Below are 23,572 nucleotides of genomic sequence, written 5' to 3'. Positions count from 1 at the left end.
TGATAGAATTATCCATGTAGTAATAAAATTACTTGAATTATGTTATCCCCCATGTCTAATGTAGTAATTCTAAATATGTTGATGGAATATGATCTATGATCCTTGAAGGGTAAAGTATATGAATTATGCATGATTGTGAGATGTAAGTATATGCATTTAGATCACTTTAAGGGTAAAGTGACTATGATTATGATCTAATTATCGTGTTGATTTGATGATTATTCTCATGTACACACTTTTGGTTGAATATGATATGATGTGAAAGGTCACATGTAGTGATTGTAAGGTTGGAAGACTAGTCTCACCTAATTAATCTATGAGCTTTAGTATGAGTTGTGTTGGATTGAGTGTCAAGACATTCTTCCATAATCGTGAACTTAAGTCAAGACATAATATGAAATCAATAGGAATTGATGCTTAGCACCGAATGGATATGAATATGAGATGGAACCTTATACGACAGTTGAGTCCGGCTTCCCTCGAAAGCTTATACACTAGTTGAGTCCGGCTTTCCAAATGGGTTCCTTTTACACTAGTTGAGACCGGGTTCCCAAATGTATGTATCTCATGAGATGGAAACCTTCTAACTTAGTTGGGTCTAGGTTTCTAGAAGAAATCTTCTTATCCCATAAACTATGTGCCCACATAGGTCTTTAGCTAGTGGATCCACCTAAGCTAAGAGTATAGTTCTACCTTAGGCAAGTAGGACAACCCCTTTTCAGTGTGGGGTAGACACTGGATTCCATGTTAAGCTCACATGGTCTATGTCGGTTAAGGCAAATCTCCATTTTATGATAGTATGAACAATAATATGAGTTATGAACTATAGTTACTCAATAAGCTTTCCTTAGTGTGGATAGGATTATGGGATCTTATTCATGCATGGAACAAGGATGTTTTGAGGGTATTTATGGTATGCTTCTAAGATGATATGATGACCTATTGGTTGAATATGATTATGACTTATGCTTTTGCACTAATCTTCATGATGACTCTTAAACTTGGTAAAGTGCATGCTTTTCAACTAAAATATCCTTTTTAGCATGTTTCAAGGTTTTTATGCACGACTATCATACTTAGTACATTTTTGTACTAATCCATATTTCTCTACATTTTCTACAAAGTGTAGGTTTCGGTGTTTGAGGTGATCTTCCTTTGATACAAGCTTGGATTTGACTATTCTCCTTGCTTGTGGTGAGTCCTCATGGATCTGAAGACGAGTGCTATCTTGTAGTTCCTTTCTTTCATTGTATTAGACTTTTCAGATTTTATTATAAGGGTTGTGACTCTATTTGATTCGTCGATTGCAATAGATGGCTAATTGAGATAAGTCTAGACTTTCGCTTTGTTTTTAATGAAATTTCTTAAGACTTAAATGAGCGTTTACTTTTATTATTCTATTATCGTATGTTATGATATGCTAAGGGCTTGTATGAGACCCCTTCGGGGTTAAGTACTCCATGTTACATCTAGGGTGTACCCCTGGGTCGTGACAAATTTGGTAATCAGAGCAAAAGGTTTAGAATGATTCTAGGATGATGTCTCATAAGCCATGTCTAGTATAATCTTGTTCATTAGTGTGAAGCACGCCATATTTATGAATGAGAGGCAATAAGATGTTTGGAAATTCCACTTCTTTCATTACTCTTAAGTTGCGCGATAGAGTTTAACTCTATAAGATCTTTCTTCTAATCCTTCTCTTGTGTCTTCAGGAAATGAATAGACGAAGGGCTAATGCAAGAAGGGTGGAAGAGGTGAATGTGAATGAAGGAGCTCCTCCTTAAGGTAATCAAGCTCCTCAAGTTAACCAAGCTCCGATTTATCCCGTGATGAAGAATGTGACCCATGTGGAGTTTAGGTCTACTGTCAAATTGTTGGCTCAAGTTGTGATAACTCATGCCAATACAGGGGTAATTGCTCCCATGAACACTAATGTAAATTCCATAGCTTCTAGATTGAGGGATTTTTCTAGAATGAACCCTCGTGTTTTTTGGTTCCAAAGTGGGAGAGGACCCTTAAGAGTTTTTGGAAGAGGTTTATAAGATAATAGATGTCATGGGGCTGACTTCGGTAGAGAAAGCAGAGCTAGCCGCTTCTCAATTGAAGAGTGTAGCTCATGTATGGTATACTCAATAGAAGAACAATAGGCCGGTAGGAGCGGGCCCAATAGAGTGGGAAATGTTCAAATCGACGTTCCTTGATAAGTTCTTTCCCCGAGAGTTGAGGGAAGCTAAGGTGGAAGAATTTGTTAACCTTCATCAAGGAGGTATGAGTGTTCAAGAATATTCTCTAAAGTTTACCCAATTGTCCAAGTATGCTCCGGCTTTGGTGGCGTACTCAAGGGATATGATAAGTAGGTGTTTGATGGGTGTGTCTAGATTGGTAAGAAAAGAATGTCATTCGGCAATGCTTCATGATAATATGGATATCTCACATCTCATGTTGTATGCTCAACAAATTGAGGAAGAGAAACTCCAAGACAAGAATAGGGAGGTGAAAAGAGCTAGAATCGGTGATGGGAATTTCTCCAATGCTAGGTTCGATGGACAAGGTCAAACAAAGGTTCTCCAACCAAGGCTCTTCTAGTGCTCCCCCAAGGGTCAACAACGGTAGGGTGTCTAACCCTAAACCTCAAGGAGGCAATAGTGGTGGTTCTTACGTTGCTAGGCCTAATTGTGCAAAATATGGTAGAAAACATGAAGGCAAGTGTTTAGTTGGCTCAGATGGGTGCTATGGTTGTGGGAAGAGTTACCACAAGATGTGAGATTGTCCAATGATCAAGGTTAAAGGGAGAGAAGATAAGCAAGCTCCTCCAAGCGGTTCAAACTCCAATTCCCAAAAGCAAAACCGTTTTTATGCTCTTCAATCCCTAGGTGACCAAGAGAGCTTCTTGGATGTGGTGACAGGTATGTTACAAGTCTTTTCTATTGATGTTTATGTTTTGTTATATCCCGGTGCCGCTTTGTCCTTTGTGACACCTTTTTTGGCCATGAAGTTTGAAATACTCCCCGTAGTGTTAGTAGAACCTTTTTCGGTTTCTACCCCGGTTGGTGACTCGGTAGTGGCAAAAAGAGTCAATAGAATTTGTCCTATTTCCTTGTCCCATAGAGTTACTTTGGTGGATTTGGTAGAATTAGACATGCTAGACTTTGATGTGATTTTGGGTATGGATTGGTTTCATGCATGTTATGCCTCTATAGATTGTAGGACTTCGGTGGTTAAATTCCAATTTCCAATTGAACCTATTCTAGAGTGGAAGGGGGGAAATTCTATCCCTAGAGATTGATTGTTTTCTTGCCTTAAAGTTAGGAAAATGATCTCCAAATGGTGCATTTACCATCTTGTAAGAGTAATGGGTGTTGAGTCCGAAACCCCTTCTCTAGAGTCAATTCTGGTAGTGAATGAGTTTCTGGAAGTTTTCCCCGATGATTTTTCCAGTATTCCTCCCGAACGGGAAATATATTTTGTATTGATCTCTTACCAGATATGTAACCTATCTACATTCCTCCTTATAGAATGGCTCCGACCGAGTTGAAAGAGCAACTAAGGGATTTGTTAGACAAGGTTTTTATCCAACCGAGTATCTCTCCATGGGGTGCTCTGATGTTGTTTGTTAGAAAGAAGAATGGGTCTCTTAGAATGTGCATCGACTATCGTCAATTAAACAAAGTGACCATCAAGAATAAATATCCCCTTCCGAGAATTGATGACTGGTTTGATCAACTTCAAGGGGCTAGCTACTTCTCAAAAATTGACCTTCGTTTGGGATATCACCAGTTGAGGGTGAGAGAGGGTGATATACCCAAGACAGCTTTCTGGACAAGTTATGGGCATTATGAATTCCTTGTGATGTCATTTCGCTTAACTAATGCCCCAACGACATTTATGGACCTAATGAATAGAGTGTTTAGGCAATACCTAGACATGTTTGTGATCGTGTTTATCGATGATATTTTGATCTACTCAAGGAGTGAAAATGATCATATGGACCATTTGAGAATTGTGCTACAGGTTCTTAAGGACCAACAACTCTTTGCGAAATTTAGCAAAAGTGAATTTTGGTTAAGGTATGTGGCTTTCCTTGGTCATATAATGTTAAACAGTGTATTGAGGTAGACCATAAGAAGACGGATGCGGTTAAGAGTTGGCCTAGACCTCTAACTCCTTCCGACATTAGAAGCTTTTTGGGTTTTGCCGGTTACTATAGGAGAATTGTTGAGGGGTTTTCCTCCATTGTTTCTCCATTGACGGCTTTGACTAAAAAGAAGGCTAAGTTTGAGTGGTCGGAGGCTTGTGAGAAAAGCTTCCAAGAGTTGAAGGATAGACTTTCTTCTGCGCCGGTGTTGACCTAACCGGAGGGTACGGATGGTTTTGTTGTTTATTCTAATGCCTCTAGAGTGGGGATAGGATGTGTGCTTATGTAATATGGTAAGGTGATTGCCTATGCTTCAAGGCAACTTAAAGTGCATGAGAAGAATTATCCGACCCATGATCTTGAATTAGCAGCGGTTGTGTTTGCTTTGAAAATATGGAGACATTACTTGTATGGGGTCCATGTGGATGTTTTCACCCAATCACAAAAGCCTTAATATGTGTTTAGTCAAAAATACTTGAATCTCCGACAAAGAAGGTGGTTAGAACTTTTGAAGGATAATGACATGAGTGTCTTTTACCACCCCGACAAAGATAATGTTGTAGCGGATGCACTTAATAGATTGTCCATGGATAGTGTGGATCATATAGAAGATGAAAAGAAAGAGTTAGTCTGTGATGTGCATAGGTTGGCTCGGCTAGGTGTCCAACTAGTGGATTCCATCAAGGGTGGTTTCATAGTTCATAATGGCTCCGAATCATCCTTTGTGGTTGATGTGAAGTATAAACAAGACATTGATCCTATAATAGTTGAATTGAAAGGATCGGTACTCAAGAAGTCCATTGAGGCTTTCTCCCAAGGGGGAGATGAGATACTTAGGTACCAAGGTAGACTATGTGTTCCGGATGTTGCTGGGTTGAGGGAGCAAATTTTAGAAGAAGCTCATGGTTCTCGATATTCTATTCATCCAAGAGCCACCAAGATGTACCGTGACCTACGGGAAGTCTATTGGTGGAATGGTATCAAAAAGGATATTGCGGAATTCGTACCCAAATGTCCTAATTATCAACAAGTTAAGGTTGAGCATCAAAGGGCGGAAGGCTTTTTGCAAGATATACCAATTCCCACTTGGAAGTGGGAAGAGGTGAATATGGATTTTATTGTGGGTTTGCCTCGTACCCGAAGGCAACATGATTCTATTTGGGTCATTATAGACAGGATGACAAAATCAGCCCACTTTATTCCCATCAAGGTTTCTCATTCGGCGGAAGACTATGCCAATTTGTATTTAAGGGAGATATTGAAGTTACATAGAGTTCCTTTATCCATCATTCCGGATCGGGGTACTCAATTTACTTCACACTTATGGAAGTCATTCCAAAAAGGGCTTGGTACTAAGGTCAAGCTTAGTACGACTTTTCATCCCCAAACAGATGGTCAAGCGGAACACACCATTTAGACCTTAGAGGACATGTTGAGGGCATGCGTGATAGATTTTAAAGGTAATTGGGATGACCATTTACCATTGATAGAGTTTGCCTACAATAATAGTTATCATTCTAGTATTGGTATGGCTCTCTTTGAGACCTTGTATGGTAGGAGATGTAGGTCTCCGGTTGGTTGGTTTGAGGTAGGTGAAAATGCTCTTATGGATCCCGAATCGGTTTAAGAACCTATTGAGAAGGTTAGGCTCATTGGAGAGAGGTTGAGAACGGCTCAAAGTAGACAAAAGTCTTATGCTGATGTGCGAAGAAGGGAATTAAAATTTGAAGTTGTTGATTGGATTTATTTGAAAATCTCACCCATGAAGGGTGTGATGAGGTTTGGCAAGAAAGGGAAACTTAGTCTCCGGTATGTAGGCCCATATCAAATCTTGAAGCGTATTGGGAAAGTTGCCTATGAGTTGGATTTGCCAAATGAGTTGGCCCCAGTTCATCCGGTATTCCATGTTTCTATGCTTAAAAAGTTTATTGGAGATCCGACATCCATTATTCCCCTATAAGGGTTGGGAGTTGACGAAAGTCTTTCCTATGAAGAGGTTCCGGTAGATATCCTAGATCAGCAAGTCAAGAGATTGAAAAACAAGGAAGTAGCTTCCGTGAAGGTTTTATGGAAAAATCATTTAGTTGAGGGTGCTACTTGGGAGGCCGAGGTCGGTATGAAGTCCTGATATCCGCATTGCTTTCCTTCTACTCCTATTCAAGTTTGAGGTAACTAGTTCCTCTTTAGTTTTAGTGTTTTGGGAGTCATGTGAATTATCGGAACTTTTCCATGATTTCCTTATGTTATGTATGTTCCTTATGAAATTCATGTTTAAGGAGAAAATGAGTTTTCATGAATTATGTTCCTCATGTTGTTGTGCATTTAGTATGAATTGTCTATTTTGACATCATGAGATTGGTTGATGAACATGCTTTAGTATGCTTTTGAGAGTATTGGCATATTGGCTCCATGATGTTGTGTTGACAATTATTTTAGTTAGAGAAGATAGTTCCTCCATTGAATATAAGAAATATTGAATTTATGCATAGTTGGGTTGTTAGATGTAGTTCCTACTCCCTTGTGTTGCATTGATTATGTTTTGAGATGGAGTTGATGTTTCCTCCTTTGAATTGTGCATTAATTTGATGTTTCATGCATGATGGGCTGCTAGTATTGAGTCTTCAATTCCGTAAGGTATCTAGATCATCATTCGAGGAAGAATGTTCCCAAGGGAGAGATATTGTAACATTCCGGAAACTAGTAGGCTAAGCTAGGGCTTGACGTTAGGGTTAGAGCCTAGAAAGCACCTCCCCGTACCCTAAAAATTCATGTTTTAGTGATAGAACTTCAAGGTCTAAACCCCAAGGACCAACCCTAGGTCCTTGAGGAAAAGCCTCAAGGAGGCTGCCTGGAAGTGACCCACGGAGGGCACCCACACCTCATGGGTCAGGCCACGCCCCATAGATGGGAGTCATGGGTCAAGCCAGCCAAAACCAGCCCCAGAACCCCGACCCACGCTTCACCAACATGGGCCGTGGGTTTATCCACGGTCCGTAGGTGAGGGGGTCGTGGGTCACACCTCGAAACTTTTTTGGGGGTTTCACTTAGGGGTATTTTTGGGATTTACTTTTTAATTAATGGTTAAGTGATGTCGTTTTAAGCCTATTTTAGACACCTATATAAAGATTTTAAGTCACCAAATTAAGTCTTCTTTCTCATAATTCCTAAATCCCGAAATCACAAACCAAAACGCTCTCCAAAATATTCTCTCTAGAACTCCAAGGAAGAAGAAGAAGAAGGGTGAAGCTAGGGTTGAAGGATCCATCTTTTCTCCTCAATTTCGTGGTAATTCTTCATTAAGGTATTATCGTAGTCTTTCATCCATGGAGTCCCTCCAAACTCAATTTCAAAACTTGTAACTTCCCCCAAAAACTAGGGTTTTACTCCAAGTCATGGATTCACTTCAAATATGATTCTAATGGTTTAATTGCTTTATATTATGATCAAATTGATGATTATTTTCTGTTTTTATGTCGAATTTCCCAAGAATCCATGAATTCCCCTATTTTCCTAATTTGGATCTAAAAGTGGATTTGTTGATTAATGCAAGCAGAATATGATAGAATTATGCAAATAGTAATAGAATTACTTGAATTATGTAATGTTATCCTCCATTTCTAATGTAGTAATTCTAGATATGTTGATGGAATATAATATATGATCCTTGAAGGGAAAAGTATATGAACTATTCATGATTATGAGATGTAAGTATATGCATTTAGATCACTTTAAGGGTAAAGTGAGTATGATTATGATCTAATTGTCGTGTTGATTGGATGATTATTTTCATGTACACACTTTTGGTTGATTATGATATGATGTGAAAGGTTTGTCACATGTAGTGATTCTAAGGTTGGAAGACTAGTCTCACCTAATGAATCTATGAGCTTTAGTATGAGTTGTGTTGGATTGAGTGTCAAAACATTCTTCCATAATAGTGAACTTAAGTCAAGACTTAATAGCTTAGCACCGAGTGGATATGAATATGAGATGGAAGCTTACGATAGTTGAGTCCGGCTTCTTCTAAACTAGTTGAGTCCGGCTTTCCAAATGGGTTCCTTTTACACTAGTTGAGTCCGGGTTTCTAAATGTATGTATCTCATGAGATGAAAACCTTCTACCTTAGTTGACTCTGGATTTCTAGAAGCAATATCCTTATCCCATAAACTATGTGCCCACATAGGTCTTTAGCTAGTGGATCCACCTAAGCTAAGAGTATAGTTCTACCTTAGGCAAGCAGGACAACCCCTTTTCGGTGTGGGGTAGACACCGGATTCATGTTAAGCTCACATGGTCTATGTCGGTTAAGGCAAATCTACCTTTTATGATAGTATGAACAAGAATATGAGTTATGAACTATAGTTACTCAACAAGCTTTCCTTAGTGTGGATAGGATTATGAGATCTTATTCATGCATGGCACAAGGATGCTTTGAGGGTATTTATGGTATGCTTCTAAGACGATATGATGACCTATTGGTTGAATATGCTTATGACTTATGATTTTATACTAATCTTCATGATGACTCTCAAACTTGGTAAAGTGCATGCTTTTCAACAAAAATGTCCTTTTTAGCATGTTTCAAGGTTTTTATGCATGACTATCATACTTAGTGCATTTTTGTACTAACCCATATTTCTCTACATTTTTCCACAAAGTGTAAGTTTCGGTTTTTGAGGTGATCTTCCTTTGATACAAGCTTGGATTCGACTATTCTCCTTTCTTGTGGTGAGTCCTCATGGATCCGAGGACGAGTGCTATCTTGTAGTTCCTTTATTTCATTGTGTTAGACTTTTCGGATTTTATTGTAAGGGCTATGACCCTATTTGATACTTCCATTGTAATAGATGGCTAATTGAGACAAGTCTAGACTTCCGCTTTGTTTTTAATGAAACTTCTTAAGACTTAAATGCGCTTTTACTCTTATTGTTCTATTATCGTATGTTATGATATGCTAAGGGATTTTATGAGATTCCTTCGGGGTCAAGTACGCCATGTTATATCTAGGGTGTACCCCTGGGTCGTGACAAGACTGTAATAAGCTAAAGAAGTGTGATCATTGTCATGCAACTGGCCATGTGAAAGGATGATTGTTTTTTACTCATTGGCAATCTAGATAACTTCAAGGGGAAGAAAAAGGTGAATGTAGTCGTTGGTGATAATGTATGTATTCACAGATGCACAGGAACATATGGAGAGGAAGGTACACTTCAACCCTCATCAGATTGGAAATCAAGTCTGATATGAGCAGCTATTAAAAATGATAAATAATACTACACCAGAACAACTAAACCAGATTTTCAATGTACTGAACAGGAAGACCATCATGGATTATCATAGAAGTGTTAATATGGTAGGTAATTCTTATTCTCATGTGAAATGTATTATAGATACTAGGGCCTCTGATCACGTGATACATAATCTCAATTACTTGCATTCTTAGAATATGATGGGTAGGTTAGGGAAAGTGCAGCTACCTACGGGAGATTTTTGCTACAATTTCACATATTGGAGGTGTTCATCTACATGAAAGTGAAATGATAATCCATATATTATGTGTACCAACATTTAAGTTTAATCTTTTGTCTGTGAGAAAGCTCACAAAAGAATTGAACTAGTATTTCCTTTTTTCCTACATACTGTGTGTTTCCGGAACTCTTGTCTGGAAGGTCAAGAGGACCGGTAGAGTAGAGGATGGATTACATGTGATGGACTGGAAACAAAGCCCCAACAAGACATGGTTAAAACAATGTCTGCAATCAAAAAAGGGAATGAAGTCCCAGAAGTTCGGCACAAGAGACTAGGGCATGTTCCTATGAAAAGAATTCAAGAATGAATTTTTACATATGCTTAGATCAAGGATAAATGGAAATTATATTGAGAAGACTTCTTCAATTGTAGTCAACATCTTATTACGAGTAGTTCTAATAACTTCAAGAGAAAAAGAGGCATTTACCTATTACAGAGATGGTGCGATTTGTTTTTTTTTATTCTATATTTATTCATTTCTCTCAGTCTTATGAGGAGAAAAACACATGATTCGAGAAAAAAATCTACACTTTTTGAAGGTGAAGTTTGGAAATAGAACAATTCCTTCTGTCGTGTATTCTCAATTAATGCAACCTCAGATGCTAGAAAAATTGTCACGACCAAGGGGTACCCCCTAGATGTAATATGGTGTATAGAATCCCGAAGGACTCCATACAAGACACTTAGTCCTCATAACATAAGAACAATAAGAGTAAAACAACATTTCAAGTCTAAAAAGTTTTTATAAAGAAAAGCAGAAGTCTAGACACTTTGTCTCATCATAGCCATCTATTACAATCGAATGAAATTGGGTCTAGCCCATACATAATGTTCAAAAGTGAAAATACATGAAAGGAACTAAACATAGTAAATCCTTCCTCGAACCATAAGGACTCACCAAGCTCGGGAAACAATCAAATCCAAGCTCTAGCCACAAAATTGTCCACCCTGACTGTCCGACCCTACATTTGGAAAAAATATAGGCAAGATTATGCATTAGTACAAAAATGCACTAAGTTTGATAGTCATGCACCAAAACATTTAAACATGCTAAAGGGGGTATTTCATTTCATGACATGCAATTTAACAAGCTAAAACATCATATAAGAGAAATTTGGAAAACATAAGTCATAACATCTTAGTCAATGCAAGCTAGCATCATATTTAAAACCTTTGAACTCATGTGCCATACTTCTTTAAGTAGCCTTAGTTCATTATTGATCTTGTTGTGGGAATTAACCTTAACCGACATTGAGACCATGTGAGCTGTAACATGAACATCCTGTGTCTCCCACACTGAAAAGGTTGTACTACTTGCCTAAGGTAGAACCATGATTTCATAGCTTAAGTGGATCCACTAGTTAAACATCCTACGGGGGCACGTATTTTATGGGATAAGGAGATTGTTACTAAAAACCCGACCTCTACTGACGTGAGGGATTCCATCTCAAGAGATTGCTTTTAGAAACCTGGCCTCTACTGACGTGAGGGCTTCCATCTGACTACAATATCCACTCGGTGCGAAGGATAAATCCCAGGGAGTAGTTATTAAGTTTTGACTTAACTCATGCCTCATGGAAAGATGTCCCTTGGACAACCAACCCAACTTAGTTCATTAAGATAGCTCATTAGACCATGCGTGAGTAAACCTTTCACCGTCCATGATCACTTTAATCTTAGATTCAATTAGGTGAGAAAGCCTTTCAACCTTAGAATCTTCATTATGTGAGAAAACCTTTCACATCATGTTAATTATGTGTTTATGAGAATGTCCTTTCAACAACACAACAACAACATCATAACCATTGATACTTTACTCTCAAAGCATCCTTAAAACATTTATATAGATTTCCTAAAGACATGCATAATCTCATACTTTTCCCTTTCAAGGTTCAAAGCCTACTTTCAATCACCGCATCTAGAATTCAAGAATTAGACATAGATTTCATTATAATTCATGTGATTCTATCACTTCATGCGTAAATTCATAAAATTCCTCTTTCATCAACAAAGACTCACATCATATCATCAAAATTGAGAAATATTGGAATTACATGGGTTCATGGGTAAACAACATAAAACCATAGGAAATCATCAATTCATGCTTAATATAACTCAATTAAATAATTTAAATCAAGTTTGAAAGGAACTCATGGTAATTGAAGAAAACCCTAACACTTGGGAATTTCTACCTTTATAAATTTGGAGATTTTGAGGGAACTCCATGGATGGAAGGAATCCATGGATAAAAACTACCATACCTTACTATCAAATCCCAAAGAAATTGATGTATGAAAACTTTCTCTTGAACCCTAACTTGAATCTCCTTCTTCTTCTTCAAGTTTCTAGAGAGAGAATTATTTGAGATAAGTACTTTTGGGGATTTCTTTTGGATTTTGGAAAATATTCTTTGAATGGGTGAGTTTTAGAGTTAAAATGACTTACATAGAGGTCCTAGACTTAGGCAAAATGACATAGCTTTAGTTTGATTAAAATTGGAAAAGACCATTTAAGCCCCAAACTTACAGTGCACTGCCCAAGACCACGTGAGGCTCCACGAGCCGTGGTCCTCTTCGTGGTCCATGGACCAGTAGCTAGGTAAGTTCCCCCCCCTAACCCCAAAAACCTAAGGCTACTCCACGAGCCTCCCAGGAGTCGTGATCATCACCACGAGCCGTGAAGAGGAGGCTGTTTTGGGCAGCCTTGAGGAGGCCACTGCCTCACCACCATGAGTGGTACCACGAGCCGTGGCATCCACCACTAGTCGTGAAGGCTCTCGTGCTAAGATGGGCAGTGCATAGGGAAAGTTGGGCTGCTCTAGCCCTCTCCCTTGGCTCTTGCCCTTCTTCCTTGATTCTTGCCCTCACACTTAGCCCTAGTTTAGTCTACTAGATTCCAGGGGGTTACAAAAATAAAAGATTTTAATACTTGTAGCAGCTTTACTATTGATCAATGTATCATATGTCTTCAAACTAGACAGACTAGAATTCAAATCCCTATAAGTCACACTACAGCAGATCATGTTTGATTTAGTGCATATGGATGTATTGGGCCCATATAAGGTGACTACTCATAATGGAATGGTATATTTTCTCACTTTAGTGTATGACAAATCTAGATGGACCTGGACTTTCTTAATTGCTTTAAAGTCTGATGTAATAGTTGTTCTGAAATGTTTTTTTGATAAAGATAAAGAATCAATTTAGAAAATGTATAATGGAGGGGAATTTCTGAACTCTAATTGTGGTGATTTGTTTGTATGGTATGACATCATTCATGAAAGATCATATCCACACACTCCACAGCAAAATAAAGTTGTGAAAAGAAAACACAGAAACTTATTTGAAACAACAAGAGCTGTCAAAATTCAAGGTCATTTGCCTAATAGATTTTGGGGAGACTGTATCGAAGTTGAAACCTATATCATCAATAAAGTACCTATGTCTGTTCGGGGAAATAAGTCACCCTATGAGATGTTGTACAACATTCAACCTTCCTTAGCTCACCTCAGAGTGATAGGTTGCCTTACATTTGCTACACTCCTGAGAAAGGATGACAAGTTTGCACCAAAAGCTAAGAAAAGAGTGCTTATGGGTTATGTTGTTAGTCAAAAAGGGTACAAATTGTTTGATGTTGAGTCCAATGTTATCTTTGTTAGCAGGGATGTGACTTTCCATGAGACTGAATTTCCATTTCAATCTTCAAGCCTTAGTGAAGCTGAAAATCACGAGCCTTCAATATCTTATTCACATATAGAAGATTTTGAACTCACACCATGAGTGGTTGTCAGGAGTAAAAGACTTACTATTGTATCTGAGATTACAATAGAATTTGCTTCATATGAACATCACAAAGATCCTGCCATTGTTCAACATGTAGACAATGTTGCTAATGTCTTTCCACATGATCATGCTCCATCAGTGCAGACTTCTGCTAAACTTCATAGTGTATCTCAGAATCATGTGTCAGTAGTACACATCTGACATCCCACCAAGTGCCACCAGAAAGTCTAGCAGATCAGTTAAACCTCTTATTTGGCACATACATTATGTGTTGACAATGAATAATACAACTACTGGAAGTTGCTCCTTGTTGTTCTCAATAGCACACGTAAGTGTACGTGGTCAATCAAATAATACAGTAACTCTTTCGAGCCGAATTATCAAATCCAAAGAACTTTAACTTGAAAAATAATCACTTTGTTGTAACTAAAATAAATTTACTTGTGTGACATGGAGTTGTAAGATTTTGTTTAAACTAGTATTTTTAAGACAATTAAAATTACTAACTAATTGACAAATGATTCAGTTGCAAACAAGGGTTTCACAATTTGAGAGAAATTCCAGGGTTACAACATACGCCAATTTAGAGCATAATAAATCCTACTCCAGCATTCGATAGGTTATCAAGTTACTGATTCATAAGGTTGAATTTACGATCATGGTCTCCCGACCTCTAATCGCTTACCACCATTGACAAACTAACTACATCGTTGAGCGGGGATAGGCATGACCCAACCATGGAGCATTAAGCTATCGTCTTGTCTATTAACCAAATGAGGCATGTAGGTATATTTCTATCCTATATGCAAAACATCCTATGTTTTTACCCTAGAATGAACATGTTCCTGACATTCCTTGTTCTATCCCTCCATTTGTCTCTCGAGTCCATCTTATCATTTTAACTTTGTGTATTCTTTATAGTGAAAATTACTAATAAAATCAAATTATATTATTGATGAAAATTAGAAAAAAAAATACTATTAATTCGGGATGAAAATAGTATATGTTAAATAGCATTTTTTTTAAAAATATTATACTCCCTCCGTTTAAAAAAGAATGTCCTAGTTTGACTTGGAACATAGTTTAAGAAAAGAAAGTAGACTTTTAAATTAATGTTGTGTGAAATGTACCAAAATGCCCTTTAATCTTGTGGCCTTAAACAAGTCATGTAGAAAGTTGAAGTTAAAGTGTTGCCAAAAAAGGAAAGGGGTCATTCTTTTTTAAACAGACTAAAAATGAAATGAGACCATTCTTTTTTAAACGGAGGGAGTATTACATTTAAAAAGAGTTATGAATATTAGATATTTAATTAATGACATTATATGCAAAATAATATGTTATAAGAAAATAATATAAATAATAATAAAATATTAAAAAAGTGAAATAGAGAGTGTGAATAATAGTTTTTCAATTCAACTCTCTAAATATGAAGAATATAAACTAATATAGAAGGGGAGTTGGAGTGTCCATTCTCTACTTTATTCTCCAAATATAGAGAAAAGAAAGTAAAATAGAAGTAGATTAAAGATGATATTATGAAATGATAAGAATAAAAGAAGGCATATTCTGTACTGTTGTTAACAAATGAAGATTACTATCTTGCCGCAATTTCCGGGGTGAATGCATCAAGAAAGTCAAAACAGGGATATCTAGCTGGTTACGCGGATCTCTGAGAAAGATCCAGTTTGCACTTTTGTCTTTTCAAACACATTACACATCACTGAGATTAGTTGCCAAGCCAGCAAAAAAAATTTTATCATAAAAAAATTGTACACACTCCAAACACATAGTAATAAATTTCCTTATCAACTTCAACAACATTACAGTGAGTACCAAATTCCAACTGACAAGAAGAAATAAAAGACGCAATTAGGCCACCAATCTCAGTCACTCTGCATAATGTAAAGGCTTTAGTAGCGCTTAAAAGGCTCTTTTTACCTCCTCTTCTCTCCATTCAAGAGAAGAAGACCCGCAAAACTATTGACTGTTCAGTGAACTATATATCCTACCTATAGAGTAAAAACAGTCATTATTTTGTCACAAATGTAGTTCCTCAATAAAACTATCACTCAATATATCAATTAACATGCTGCAGAAACAATTACTTCTCTCACCAAATAGCATATATCACTGTACAAGGTATACAAATGTTGCAGATCTTATGTTTCGTCAAGGTCTCACAGTTCCTTCAGAGAGCTTGCACAAAATCATAGACATGTTGGCAGTTACTATTCATATTTGCATAATCTAAAATTCACCCCAATCACACTACACTTCAAGTCGCAGCACTTTTCGGGCTGTCCCTAGGATCTGATCCAGAAACCTGCTCAACTAAACTGCAAAATACAAATTGAATCAAAACTTAGCACTATACAATCATCATCAACAGATTAAAATGTACTACAACATATTATATACAAAACAATATAGCACATACTTGGGTGACCCGGCACTTTTAGCAGCAGTTCTGGCGGATAGATCATAGTATTGTTGAATAATAAAGCTATTCGATCTTGATCCACTCGGTTGAGGGGAATCATGAGAAATCACAGCTGAACTTCCAGAGGACATCCCTGCAAACAATTTGGCAATGTCCCAAATCATCAGATAATTGGTTCGGTGGAAACAAATCTGATCGCTACTAATTATGAGGATGATGGAGATTATGTCTAGGATGTTGCTTACATGATGTCGGATGCAATTAACTCAACCCAGCATGATTCTAAAACAATTACACTCACAAAATTGACATATGAAAGATACAAGCAATGTCAAATCATTACCTTGAAAACACAGCACGAGAAAGAAGAGGACAGTGAAGAGAAAGGCAAGGACACTGCTCGTGGATGATGATGATGAAGAATTTGAAGATGCTTTTGCTGCTTTCATTTTCTTCAAAGCCTTGATTCTCTCAATCCGTACACGTTTGATCATTGCGAGTTCAGCGATCTCTTTAATAAGCTTCTGATCAGCAGCATCCAAAGATAATCCTCTTGGAGGTCTAGGAGGCTTTTTAGCACTACCGGATTTACGCTTATCATTCACATTTTTCTTCTCTACGCCATTTTCAGCCACTAATCCCTTGACCTTCACATTCTCGGGAGTGAGCTCATGGTCATCCTTTACATTGCTAATCATACAGAACCCATTTTCAGGTCTAATAAGTTGTTCGTCATCACAGAAATTGTTGAAAAATCTCTTGCCTATTTTATCAATGGAAATAGGATTAGTAGTTGCTGCTTCTTCAATGGTGTTGTTGCACATCTCAAGATCAATCACAAAATCACAGGGTGTATGATCCATGAGTACTCCACTCTGCAATCTGCCCCGGATACTGATCTGAAAGAAAATTTATCAAACCCCCCTTCAGTTTACTGAACAGAATTATCCATTTTCTTCACCCTATTTTCATAAGACACACAAAATGCACCTAAAAGTCTGTAAAATTAACAACTCCAATTGATTAAGTAAGCAGTTATATATCATGAATTGCTCAATTCTACTATTTCAAATGAAATTGTTCATATTTTGTATTTTGGTGATACCTACGCGTCTTTGACCCAAAAGTTTCACAATTTGAAATAAACAAATCATTCATACATCAAAAAGGAACTTTATCAAGTTAAACCCATTAAAAATGAGAATCTATTCAAATTCATATTCAAAAATGTGATTATCAACCATACTTGACTGGAAAAACCAATCTATCTACTATCTTGGTCTAAGCTTAGTCAAAATATGTAAATTGAAATGAGTAAAGTAAGTGGAGAAAATCAAGATTTTACCTTTAGAGACAGATCCAAAGAGTGTGACATTGGAGATGTGAATTAAGAGGAGTGCACGTATATATCATTTAATAAAATGAGTAGTGCCCATTGTCAGAGCTTAATATTCAAATTGAATTAATGAGAGAGAATGCGACAAGTAAGGCTAAACGCACGAGGCTGTTTAATTTCTGTGGGAATTAACATCCAAACTACTACTACACTCATTTTTTTATTTTTCAATTATTGTTTTTCTTTACCGTTTATAAATTTATATATGATTGTTTTGTTATGAGGAAAGAGACTTGTCCAGTATTTGTTACCATTTGATTATGGATTTGACAGCACACTGCAGCAGCCGAGAAAGTGAGATTCTGCCTATTATAACATTATTTGCTTGTTTTTCATGGATCTCCACCGACACTTTTTCTGCTCCACTTTTAAAAAAAGTAAAATAAATAAATTTCAATCTTACACTTTTAAATTAAAAATTGTGTATAATACTTTAATTTTGTAGACTTGAATGTACAAGTTTAAATTAATATGTTATTAAAAAAGAAAACTAATATTTTTATTTCAACTGACTAAAAAAAAAAAAATTCGAAATGGAGGGAGTATGGTTGGAGCATACGGGAGGATTCATTCAAACTCCTTTCGACGAAAAAATATATTATTTATATATGATTAAAATTATTTTTCTATAGATATATAATAAATATTAAATTCTTAATGATCTTTTCGTGTATTTATTTCTTTATATTATGAACTCATTATAGAAATCTGGCTCTTCAATTAGGAAGTAGTAGTTATTATTGATTGGAAGAAATGTGTAGAAGATTAGTTTTGGGGTTTCAAATTAATTTATCATTGTTTTATTACTATTATTATTGTTTTTTAAATTAAAATTGACATACTCTTATTTCAGTAGGATTGTACTTGACATGAAAGGATCAATACGTTTCTTAGAAGTAGTTAGTTTGTAGAGTCAAATTCCAAATGTTAAATCAACGAGTACAAAATAAACAGCAGATATCTTTTTTTCTTTATTAGGACAACGGGATTTCAAACATTTTTATATTGTTTCAACTTTTGTTATGTTGTCATACTCATACCTCACTTGGGTGGCAAAGTCACGCACATAGGAGACTAATTCAAATTCTTCCAAACAGAGATCAAGACAATTAATTTGCACAATAACAAATCTATAATAAAAGGAATCGTAGTTCGCTCATTTCTTTTATAGTTTTTATGATATATTTTTTTGAGTTTTTGGGGTGAACTAATATAAGATAACTTTTTTTTTATCACAGTTCACCCATAAATTAGCGAAGTGTCTCTTTGGTTTGTGTTATTACTCCATTTGTTTACTTTTACTTGTCACATTTTAACTTGACACACCCATTAATAAAATAATTATTGATATAAGTATTTTACCAAACTATCTCCTATTAAATAATGTCTTGAAAATTAAGTATTTAATGTTGAGGGTAAAATATGAAAAAAATTATTGTCTTTTCTAGATATGTCAATAGGCACAAATAAAAATGAAAATATATTTTAGAAATAAGTGATAAGTAAAAGTGAACGAAGGGAGTAAAAGGATCCTTTTTGGTCCATAGCATTTAAAAAATATCTGTTTTGGAGCCAGAATCTTCGTAAAAGTGTCTTAGCCCGCAATGCCTGACCTGCAATAAAATATAGGGAAAATTGTATATAATAGCAAACTATTAATTCAAATTAAATGCTATAAATATAGTTTGATTTAATTGTACCTCATAGCAAACTGTTGCTATTTCACCTCTCTCCTGGTGAATCTCGCTCGCCACTCTCGTTCTCTCCCTCGCCTCTCTCGTTTTTTATACAAATGCAAGTGTATAAAGTGTGTTTGTATTTGTATAAAACGAGAGAAAATTGTATATGTACATATATTTTCGTTCCCCTCTCTCCCCTCTCCCAGATCTCGCTCGCCACTCTCCCAGATCTCGCTCTCTCACTCGCCTCTCTCACTTTATACAAAAAACGCAAATTGTATAAAATGTGTTTCTGTTTGTATAAAGCGAGAGAAAATTGTATATATACATATATTTTTGTTCCCCTCTCTCCCCTCTCCCAGATCTCGCTCGCCACTCTCCCAAATCTCTCTCTCTCGCCTCTCTCACTTTATACAAAAACGCAAATGTATAAAATGCATGAAAATTGTATATATACATATATTTTCGTTCCCCTCTCTCCCCTCTCCCAGATCTCTCTTGCCTCTCTCCCAGATCTCGCTCGCTCACTCGCCTTTCTCACTTTATACAATTGATCTTTTTGTATATGTATACCAAAACAGATTATACAACTGCTTTATTTTGTATATGTATAGTGAAATATACATATTTATGTTTGTTATGGAGCACAATTATGCAAAATTTGCTATAGCATAAAAATATGAATTTTGTGTTTGTCATATGTGAAAGTTGCTCTAAAATATATTGCCACAAAATTAATTTTTTTGCCTGCGATTAAGAAATTTGAAGTTGGTGGTGCCGTTTGCCCAAGTATAAATTGAGCATATTTTTGCCGGCGATTAAGCTTACTTTATGAAATTCATAGTTAGTTTTATTCACGTTGACCTCTTTTTGGCCTTTAATTTATTACTTCATTTTCCAACTATTGTGTCCTTAAATTCATATAAATTAATTGTCATAAACGTCTAAGATATTAAATTCTTACACACAATATGAGAATATGAACCACGCAGGAAGTGCATTCAAAACAAATTAAAGATATTTGTCGGTCCCAAACACAATATATATTTTGTTTGGCCCATTTAGTCGTTAGCCACGATGTCCCTTATGATGATGTAACTCTTGGTTGGGTTGCTAGGTGTCCTTTGAAAACCTACCCTTATCTCCAAAGGAGATGTATCTTTCCTCAAACTACCGCTCCACCCCACCAAAATTAATAAATATCATATTGTCATAAATACATTTATTATTGGGGATGTTCACTTTAATACACAATTTATTTTATAAATTTGTAATTGAATTAGTTAAGCATGTGGGTGTAAATTACACCCTTCAATTTTGGTATAATTTTTTTTTTTCTCAATTTTGAAAAAATAATCATCCTCCTCTTTTTATTATATACATAGTTTATTTTATTTTGGCCAATTTTTATCCTTCATTTTTGTAATTGAACTTTGAGATAAAACTTATAGACATCAAAAGTTTGGTTCATTTATGTCATTTTCGTTTGATAAAAAGTTCATATATACATGTCATTATTTGTTAACTGAAATGACATAGATGAGTCAAACTTTTAACAGATGATATGAATGAGTCTTTTCTCAAAATCCGATGACATAATTGAGTTTATTTCTCTTTTGAAAATGATTTAATTAATGATATGACAAAATCATAATTGATCACGTGTAAAAAATGATTTTACAAATTTGAAATTATTTTCAGTTAACATATAATGGCATGGATGAACTTTTTCTCAAACGGAAATGACATAGATGAGCTTAACTTTTAATGGATGACATAGATGAACTTTTTTTCAAAGTTCGATGACATAATTGAGTTTTTTTCCTATTATATATAATGTTCAATTTTTAACCTATGTATTTTACATATTTATATTTAAGTTCATTAGAATAACATAAGTTTGTTGTAAATAAAAAAGCTCATAGAATTTGTACAAGTCTAAGGGTAGATGAAAGGTCTTTTCAATTAAATTTAATACATAATTAATTTTAGAAATATTCTGTTGAAAAAAAAATAGAGTATTAATCCCTTTGTCCCTAATTACTTGACCACATTTTCTTTTTTAGTTGTCCCTAATTACTTGTCCGTTTTGACAAATCAAGAAATGATAATTTTTTTACCTATTATACCCTCAATTAATTACTTTGAAAAAGATAGAATTTCTTGAATATCTTAAGTTTTTAATTCATCTACTTCATAACTAATAGGGGTAAAATGGTAAACTTACTATGCCAATAATTGTTTTCTTTATAGGTGTGTCAATTCAAAAGTGGACAAGCGATTAGGGATAGAGGGAGTAAGTTTCAAAAATATTTGTCGTTGGTATCATATTGAGACAATAACTAACATGAATGGTCGATATCTTTATTTTACCAAGAATATCTCATACACAAAAAAAATGTTTTGAAGAAATTATCAGCTTTATCTTCTGATCTATATTATCCGAAAATTACTATAGTTAAAGTATACTCTATTATAAATCAAGAGTTTACTAATTTAAATACTTTTGTGTCTTAACATGATCGAATCGGTCATCCAATTGGATCAACAATGATGAAACTAGCCATTGAAAAGTTAAATGGGCGTCAATTAAAGAACCTCAAGATTTTTACAAGTGACGAATCTTTATGTGTTAATCATTGGATCCTCTAATTTTTAAAAATGTATTCATAGAATATATGTGGACCTATTCATCCATCTAGCGAGTTATTTAGATATTTTATGATATTTACAAATACATCATAAAGATGATCTTCTGTGTTTCTGTTATCATTTCGCAACTTGTCATTTAGAAAATTATTGATACAAATAATATGATTGTGATTGCAATTTTCATATTATCCTATTAAGACTATTTGCCTCGATAAAGCTTAATAACTTATATCCCAAACTTTACTTTTGATGAATATCGTTATCAATTAAAATAAAAATTGAGCATCTTGTAGGTCATGTACATATTCAAAATGCCTAGTAAAATCATTTATCAAGCACATGTACTTGATAGCGAGATCATTAGTAAGGAAAATTAAGTTGCACACTATAATTTAGAGTAACCCATCTTGTCAATTATCTAAGTTAATTTTATCAGAAAACCTTGCAATTAAATAAATTTGTAATTGAATAAATCTACAATTTAGAGTCACCCATCTTTTTTCTAATGTATTTATATCTTATAACACCTACAGATAAAAGAAATTCAAAGAGTATGGACTAGTATATTTTTTAATGGCACTAGGAATTTTTTCTGTAAGAAATAAAACCAACAAAAAAGCAAAGAAACTTTCATAAACACGACGGAAACATGTGACAGACAAATCATACAATTTCCACTCAATCACTACTTCTATATTTTTATTGTTTATTTTTCTGTTTTCATAGAGGATCTGTGTGTTACCTGGATTGACATGTTGAAAAATATTTCCGTGTCAGTGAAAAGGTGTTCTCTTCCTACTATTATTTACTAGTATACGTGCATATGCGTGTCACGATCCGAAACGAATTATGAGTGACATTTACACTTAACTTCCTAGGTGGGCGAACCAATGAATCCAATCCCAATTTATATTTATTGTTCAACTTACAAAATACTAACCATAATGCGGAAGCTCAAATCTATTAAATATCATTTCTCAAAATCTGAAAGTTATCACATCAAAGACATCTAATCCCCAAATCCTATGTCTAAGAGTATCAAAGACACCAAAATAAATTAACAAAGTAGGTTGTGTCAAATACTAAGGACATTGTGCCATGATAGAGAGAATCCAACACGAGCTAGAATTAATAGCTCACCTTGGGACCTGATGTGCTGGAGACTGGGTAGAGTTGAGGGCGAGTCGAAGTCGCTGGTACAGTACTAGTTGCACTCCACAAAAGGAAAACGAAGGAAAATACAAGTAGGAGTCAGTACATGGCAGCATGTACTGAGTAGATATCATCAGCAGACCCAAAATAAAAACTAATATGCAATAAGTAATAGTATAAAATCAACTATAACACTTAGCAGGTGGCAAGCAACAAACAACATGAACAAGTGACAACAACATCAGAGCAAGTATGTAATTGGTACAATATCAAGAACACACATGAGGATACATTCCTCCACACCATGCTCTTTTGAGAAATTTGTTCTTTGAGATGGAGTACATTAAGTTAATTTAATATGTTTTCCTTTAATGTTACCATGTTGAAACGTGACACTCGATCCAATAATATTTTGTTGGAACGTGACACCCGATCTAATAATATCGTGTCGGCTCGTGGCACCCGATCCAAATATATCGTGTCGGCTCGTGGCACCCGATCCAAATATATCGTGCCGGCTCGTAGCACTCGATCCAACAACATAGTTAATTTCTTATTCTTTATCATCACTTTACACTTCATGAACAATATTTCATCAAGCCTTCTTTATTCAAGACATCACTTTAATAGAAGAAATTCAAGATTATGGATTTCGCAGTCTTGAGATTTCAGACCAATCACAAACAACACATGAATTATCCAAATTAAACCACCACAATCAAGTACATAGAAAATTTCACAATATCACTCAATGAATATCAATCACTATTAAGAGACTCTCTATCACATAGAATAAACCATAACATA

General features: G+C 35.4%; 1 protein-coding gene across 1 annotated transcript; it reads right to left on the bottom strand.

Moving 5' to 3' along the window:
• Positions 1-15,636: 15,636 nt before the first annotated feature.
• Positions 15,637-16,817, bottom strand: LOC125860874 (uncharacterized). Its single transcript, XM_049540908.1, has 3 exons — positions 16,230-16,817; positions 15,884-16,019; positions 15,637-15,782 (listed from the first exon to the last, which is right to left on the bottom strand). Exons 1-3 carry the CDS (start codon positions 16,747-16,749, stop codon positions 15,722-15,724), a joined length of 717 nt encoding a protein of 238 aa, XP_049396865.1. The 5' UTR covers positions 16,750-16,817; the 3' UTR covers positions 15,637-15,721.
• Positions 16,818-23,572: the final 6,755 nt, after the last annotated feature.

Source organism: Solanum stenotomum, chromosome 1, assembly GCF_019186545.1.
Source record: "Solanum stenotomum isolate F172 chromosome 1, ASM1918654v1, whole genome shotgun sequence".
NCBI classification, from domain to species: Eukaryota; Viridiplantae; Streptophyta; class Magnoliopsida; order Solanales; family Solanaceae; genus Solanum; species Solanum stenotomum.
The sequence above is the reverse complement of the archived record's forward strand: the minus strand, read 5'-3'. Positions and strand labels throughout refer to the sequence as shown.

Coding starts and splice junctions, on each gene's coding strand:
- LOC125860874 (XM_049540908.1), bottom strand. CDS start 16,749: ATGGATCATACACCCTGTGATTTTGTGATTGATCTTGAGATGTGCAAC. Junction 16,020..16,229: donor TCTCGTGCTGTGTTTTCAAG/GTAATGATTTGA, acceptor AATTGTTTGCAG/GGATGTCCTCTGGAAGTTCA. Junction 15,783..15,883: donor AAAAGTGCCGGGTCACCCAA/GTATGTGCTATA, acceptor TGTATTTTGCAG/TTTAGTTGAGCAGGTTTCTG.